This window comes from Grampus griseus (assembly GCF_964374135.1).
Source record: "Grampus griseus genome assembly, chromosome: 15".
Lineage (NCBI taxonomy): Eukaryota > Metazoa > Chordata > Mammalia > Artiodactyla > Delphinidae > Grampus > Grampus griseus.
Genome location: NC_139009.1, coordinates 39,160,504 through 39,168,241, shown reverse-complemented (window position 1 = coordinate 39,168,241; position 7,738 = coordinate 39,160,504). Strand labels below are relative to the sequence as shown.

The 7,738-nt window shown below is 33.0% G+C and overlaps 1 protein-coding gene across 2 annotated transcripts in view; it reads right to left on the bottom strand.

The window, feature by feature from the left end:
* Positions 1-1,891: 1,891 nt before the first annotated feature.
* The window catches only part of FOXN2 (forkhead box N2), a 56,016-nt gene continuing 50,169 nt past the window's right edge, over positions 1,892-7,738 (bottom strand). For both annotated transcript variants that reach the window (XM_082671806.1, XM_082671807.1), the window contains exon 6: positions 1,892-6,296. In XM_082671806.1, coding sequence (XP_082527932.1) covers positions 5,773-6,296 — 524 coding nt within the window. In that variant the 3' untranslated portion in view covers positions 1,892-5,772. The remainder of the gene's footprint in view (positions 6,297-7,738) is intronic.

Sequence of the window (7,738 nt, the reverse complement as noted above, 5' to 3'; positions counted from 1 at the left end):
AAAACTTTTGACAAAATTCAATATCATTTATGATAAAAAGTCTCAGTGAAGTGGGTACAGAAGGAACATAACTGAACATACGACTTTTATTAAGTCATATATGACAAACCTACAGCCAACACTTACAACTACATCAAAAAGAATAAAGTACCTAGGAATAAATCTAACTAAGGAGGTAAAAGACCTGTACTGAGAGAACTATGAGACATTGATGAAAGAAATTGAACATAACACAAACAAATATTCCATGCTCATGGACTGGAAGAATTAATATTGCTAAAATGACTGGATTCCCCAGGCAATTTTTCAGATTCTATGCAATTCTATCAAAATACCAATGCATTTTTCTCAGAACTAAAACAAGTACTTTGAACTGAAACACAAAAGACCCTGTATTACTAAAATAATCTTGAGAAAGAAGAACAAAGCTGGAAGTATTATGCTATTTGATTTCAAGGTATACTACAAAGTTACAGTAAATAAAACAGTATAGTACTGGCACAGAATTTAAGAAAAAAAAAATGTCATGAAAAACCTAGGGGTGAAACAGGAATAAAGACACAGACTTACTAGAGAATGGACTTGAGGCTATGGGGAGGGGGAAGGGTAAACGGTGACAAAGCAATAAAGAGGCATGGACATGTATACACTACCAAACGTAAGGTAGATAGCTAGTGGGAAGCAGCCGCATAGCACAGGGAGATCAGCTCAGTGCTGTGTGACCGCCTGGAGGGGTGGGATAGGGAGGGTGGGAGGGAGGGTGACGCAAGCGGGAAGAGATATGGGAACATATGTATATATATAACTGATTCATTTTGTTGTGAAGCTGAAACTAACATACCATTGTAAAGCAATTATGCTCCAATAAAGATGTTAAAAAAAAAAAAAAAAAATTATACTAGCTCAGAACTTGTATGAGCGAGAAAGTGGTGAATCTAACAGTGAGAATAAGATTCTCTTTAAAGGGACAAATACATGAATCCCAAATGGCTACTTTTAAATGAATCTGGATTTCAAAGGGAGTTTAAAATCAATATGGCTGTCTCACCAACTCATTTTGAATACACAACTCTAGGTAGATACTACCGTTTAAATGACCAGCACAGAACTTCAAAGAAGTGACAGGGGAAATTAAAATCAAAGTAGTGGTTGTAGATTATTCCATTTTACAATGGATGCCCAATTTTTAACAGGTGACTATTATGGGTATTTTTGAAGTAAAACTACTGTACAGTTGACCCTTGAGTAAGGTGGGTTTGAACTTCGAGAGTCTACTCATACTTGGATATTTTTCAATAGTAAGTACTACAATACTACACAGTCCACAGTTGGTTGAATCTGCCTTTACGGAGGAACTGAAGATACAGAGGGCTGACTATAAGTTATATGTGAATTAACCTCCACGTTGTTCAAGGGTCAACTGTATTTAGAAATAGTCTTTTTTTTCGGCCGTGCCGTGTGGCTTGTGGGATCTTAGTTCCCTGACCAGGCACTGAACCCAGGCCCTCAGCAGTGAGAGTGCACAGTCCTAACCACTGGACCACCAGGGAATTCTCAGAAATAAACCTTAATAATTACATATTCTACTCAATTTTTCTTAGTTATATTTCAAAATATCTCATTATATATACGAACAGGAAAAGTTCAACTTCAGGAAGAGAATAATGTAATTCACACTATTTTAGCTTTCAATGATCAAGATGACATATAAAAACCAGGAAAAAGAATACTTTCAAAAAATAGCCTTTAAAAAATTCTGAAATTAAAACTTTTATTCTTCATCTGCATGACTCCAACTTTGTAACACTGGAATAGAAAGAGTGTGTCAGTGTAGGAGTATGAACCACCTACATCTATACTACCAACCCCCAAAGGAGAGAGAAAGTACAAGTACGTTATAAAACAAGGTTTATTCTGTAATACTTTATCATAATGAATTGCATCTCTTTGGTAAAAATAAACTTTATAAACAATTTAATAATCAGAGATTAGATACAAAAACTAAACATTTGTTAAGTTGTTTTTAATATGAGCAAAGACTGGCAACTGAGAAGTGGTACACTTGGACTGGTCATCTACTTACTGGCAATTATAACTCAAACTCGGTAATTTTTATGCTACATTAGAAAAGAGGATAAGGACAGTTTAATAACTCAAATTTCTTGAATCAGCATTCTTTCACTTAAAAATAAATAATAGTTACAATGAATTGGCAATTATACATTTTTATACACTATGTAATGGCAACATAATACTTTAAAATTAAGCACTTAGTTTAATAAGAAATGTACAACAATTTTAAAAACAAGTTTTGACAATGGCACTGGCAGTTAGATGCAAAAAATGTGCTTTTAAAAAAATGGCAGGTATAACATTAAAATACTCTACTTTGTCTTTCAATAAATATTTTGACTACATCATTAACATACTAAAGCAAACTTTGTTTAAATCAAAGCTTATATAACATTTCAAACTAACAAAAAACTATAAAATATATGTAAACTAGAAAGCCTCAAAGTTTCTTAATTAAATGCTATGGTCTTCACAAAAGGTTGTTAAGTTACTGTAGTATTTAAGACAATAGTCTTCACAGCTTTGTGAAGTATTCACACCTGTTGCTTAAATTGCTGGGAAAGGCCTCCTGGTCTACGAAGACACACACATTCCCCCCTTAAAACTTTCTCTAGTTTTGAATTCGTGCTAACATATATTTAACTGACGACCCAGTATGACACTTTACATAATGCCTCAGAAAGTAGCAAAAGAAAAAATATATATATTCTAAACTTTACTATATACAAAGGAATCTGAGTTAAGAGAAGTCACATTGGTTACAAGGAGGACATGAAAGGCTCAAAGGTGGAGAAAAGGAGGTGATCCACCAATAATTAGCTTCTCCATGTAATACTTTCTTTCTCTGAATTTGAAAAGTAAAATAAAACATGAACTAACTTAGTAATATATTGCACAAATCAATTTCAAAAATACATATTCATGAAACACTGATTCTATTTGGGATGTGAAAGATGAAGATTAACTGTTAAAACTTCTACTAGGGATCTATTATAAACTGGAATCGGTTGTAACAATTTATATTGATGCAAGGCAAATTATATGTTAGTTTAAGTCACAGTTTTAAAATATAAAATCTCTCCAGGATTGCCAAGTTGTTTTTATTATAGTAAAATTTGCTAGTAATATATTCTTAGAAATACAATTTCCAGTCCATAGGACTTGAAATGACTTTCCTTAACTGGGTGGTTATTAGCTATGTTTTTATCTCAACAAACCTGAGGAATGGGATGTCTATGGAAGTATTAATGGTGGACCATAATTAAAAAGGTTCTTCACCTTAAAAATAACTGCCTTGGTAAATCAGCACATGGAAAGTGATGCACTGAATTCTATATAAGAATTCAATATAAAATATCCTATAACTTCTTCCTGTTAGGTTTTAGTGTGAAAGTTTATTGACCTTGCTAGTGATGAACAGAACTTTTAACTTTTAAATTTGTGGGAAGAGTACAATGAAGAGGGAGAGAAAATCAAGTTTAAAGAGTTATTGTTATTTATATTAAAACAAAAATAACTTTGAAGATCTCTATTTGAACTGGGAAGGACTTTCCCCCTCCTTATCTTACTTTCCTTTACTTCACAAATACTAATTATCTAATGGACTGGAACCAGACAGAACATTTGCGGTACAGAATTTCAGCTGAACAAGATAAATTGGAACCAGATCATTAAAACACTGTTAATAAGGTCTATACAGAGGGCCACAGTAAATAGCTTAAAAACATTTTGTTATTAAAATGATTTTTATAATCTCGGTACTACTTATACCATGGTAAAAACAATTTCTGGTGTTATAAGCACTGTCTACAGTAAAAGATGTTAACTTGGGTTAGCCATTTTCTGTAGCAGATGTGACATATACGAAGAACAAAAAAATCCAATACCTCATCCTGCACACTTATTCATTATCAACACATTGAAAGATTACTATTTTTCAACAGCACCGATTCTATAAATGTGGCTATCCAGGTTCAATTACAATTAACATGGGAACAGGACAGGTAATATTAATGTTGTTATCCCTGGCTTAAAGTCTTGCCAACTGAAAAAGACGTTTTCATTATGCTTCTCGTTTCAGTTTTGCCCAAATAAACTCTACAAGTTAAAAATATTTGTTTAAAAAAAATCCAAGAAAATGCTTTATTGTCATAGAAGTAGCTGAAAGTAACAAACCAAAATCGTGAGCTTATGTGTGTATGTACGTATATGTGTGTATGTATATGTATATATGAAATTATCAGAAAATGAAAACAAGGTCATTGTCTATGAAACAGGATGTAGCATGAGATAAGACTGAACTTTTGGAAAGTTGCTCCTGCCGTTGTAAAAAAATATATAGTGAATAAGTTGAGTTTTATTAGTATCCCTGTTCCTTTTGAATGATATAGTCACATTATATAAATGATATGAAAAAATGTATCATACAAGCAGATTTGTTCAAATACTGAAAAAGGCCTTGGTCAATACACATTTCGAACAGTAACAAAATCTTTTAGCATGGATTTAATGGCACATAATAGGTATTACACTGCCTCCTCAAAAGGATGTATTATATAAGATTTAATTTTATACGAATTTTGAAATCCACGAAGGCATTTTGTCTCTATAGTTTTGTTAAATCCTTTACCTTAACTGGGTGCACATACAAATTTAATTCATACAAAGTTTGGGCAGAATTTTTTTCCTAAATGATCTACCTTTATTTACGATAACATAAGTAATACGTATTCAAAGTGTTTATATTAAATTACACTCCATTCGTACTACAAGATTCTCAGAATGCAGGACATTTAACAAGCAAATGAAAGATCCTCTTATTGCAGAAGTGTGCCAAAATGGGTGTTAACTTCCTAATACACTCTATGGCTATATCCTCTCATTGGATAGTTTCTCCTCAACAAAGACAGTTAGTGGCTAAAATTCAAACAATGGTTGCAAAGCACTTTGGGAAAGAAGAAATGGCTCCAATAAATGCTATGCAATATCTGGGAAGTTAAAAAATTTCAAAGATAATACAGTAATAGGAATTACAGGGTTCTTAAATGAAATTACATCACAAAATTGCCTTTTCTAAATCTTAGAATTTTTGCTGTACTGCCTATGTATCCAAAAGGAACTTTCTAGACATCTAGGATCTTTTCTAATTTATACTCAACTTTGTTCATGTGTCAACAAAAAAATAATTAAAAACAAAAACTAAGACAAAATAAAAAATTGAAATCTCATCCTACTGGATTGCATTGTGTCAAGAGAGGAGTATGTGAGAAAGAAAGCAGCAAAATTTTTAGCTGGATCAGCAACTATAATTAATTACAGATTGGAAGAGAAAATGAAAAAAATATGTTACAGAGTTGCCAATTCATATATTTGGACACATTAATAGAATAAAAGATTTTCCCTACAAGTTTAAGACAGAGGCTGGGGATTTTTTTTACATAATATTTCCAAATCTTATCACACTTATCACAGAAATTATGCTTTTAGGACTTCACATCATATTTATGATTGGGCATGATCCTAACAGCAATTATTTAATAAAAATTTAAAAAACAAAAATGTTTAGAAATAAACAGGTAATTAGCACCCCTCCCCCACCCTGAAACAAAAGAAGTCCATTATGGCTTTGATATCCCTTGTAAAGAATTAAGTAGAAGAGTATTGCCACATTTAAAAATAATTTCACACTAATAAGTATTTCTATTTTTTCCGCTGCTTTTGATTTTGTGTCTTTGCAGTACTTATTAGGGAACCTAGACATGTACGAATTCCAGCAAGGTGGAGCAGAGATCCAGCTGCCTCTTTGAGCTCCTCATCAATTTCTTGACACGACTGTTTTCGCATCTTTTTGTCTGGCTGCCCTTTTTCAGAGGTATCTGCACAAGCCTGTGATGCATAGCCACTGTCTCCAAGAGGATCATCTTCATAATCAACGTCTGTATCTTCTTCACTGTGAAATCCTTCACTGCCATCACTTCCTACATGGCTACTCTTTGGGATAAATTCATATACCTCATCCACAGAAGACAGGGAAGACACACTAGACCTGGATGCACAACGCTGTGCTGTCATGCTACTTGCACTGTAATTGTGGTCTTCTTTTGGATCAATGCTGGTGGCTAAAGAATCACTCTCGTGTAATCGCATAGCACTGGAATGATTAAATGCATTGCTATAACTCCTTTTTTTTTGCACTGCTGTTTTAAGAGGAAGAGGCTTCTCACCTGTGGAAAATAAAGCTTCCATCAATAAATCAAATGCATTTGATTGCAGAAACAGGCCATTTAAAACTACTACATCACTCCTGAATAAGTGCTTTAGATTGGTAATGTTTTGTGGGTTTTCAAATTTTATGCAGACCATATCATCCTGTAGGTATTAATGTGAAACATTTTTAAACCACTTAATGGTATGTCTTGACCTTTCCATGGACAATATAATTACTTTGAGCTGCTTGCACAGAATGCCTCAATATCAATGTGCCACTGGTTAGCTAACCATTTACTTATTGATATTTAGGTTGTTGCCAGTTTTCCACTATTACAAATAATACTGCAATGAAAATCCATCCACAAGCCTTTTCTTACACATACACAATATTTTTCTAGGAGAGGTAACAAGAAATATAATTAATAAGTAAAAGAATATACACATTTTAAGTTTTAATTGGTATTTCCAAACTGCCTTCCAAAATGGTTGTACCGATTTATATTCTACAGTGTATGACAATACCCATTTCCTATACTTAACCCCAATATTATCATTTTAATTTTTCATAATCTCATGGACAAAAAGATAGTATCAATATCGTTTCATTTTGTATCTCCCTGATTTCTAGAGAAGCCGCATCTTTTCAAACGTGTGTTGTCCATCTATATATTTCCTCCTCTGAGGCCCACCTATTCATATATTTTGCTGACTTTTCTGTTGAACTGTTTCCTTATTTCTTACTTATAAAATCTTTTTTATATACACATGTATACTCAATATTATTCCTTTGTCTGTATATAAAGTGAAGAAATATGTTGTCCCAGTGTTATGCTTAAAGATATCTGCTGTTGTCAGAACTCTAAAATTTTGATGTTTAATTAAATTTACACAGCTTTTATGGATTTCGCATTTTGTATCTCATCTCAAAAAAGGCTTTTTCCATTTCAAGGTTATAAACATACTTTTCTATGTTTTCTTATTCATAGCTTTCATTTTTACTTTTAAATCTTCAAGCTTAATTTCTAAGTATGCTATTTATTTCTTCATTTCTTAGTCAATGTAACAAGATCTATCACAGCATTAGCCTCGATCTCTCAATTGCTCACATAAATTAAAAGAAATATAATAAAACAGAAACTAAGTTATTCAGATGAAAACACAATCTAGTTAGAAAGAAGTAATTCTGCCTGCAACACTAATATTTTGCATCCTAAATGACATTTGAGGGACTTCCCTGGTTAAGACTCCGTGCTCCCAATGCAGGGGGCCCGGGTTCTATCTCTGGTCAGGGAACTAGATCCCACATGCCGCAACTGAAAGACGCCGCATGCCACAACTAAAGAGCCCACATGCTGCAACTAAAAGAACCTGCATGAAACAGCGAAGATCCCGTGTGCCGCAACTAAGACCTGGAGCAGCCAAATAAATAAATATTAAAAAAAAAAAAAATGACATT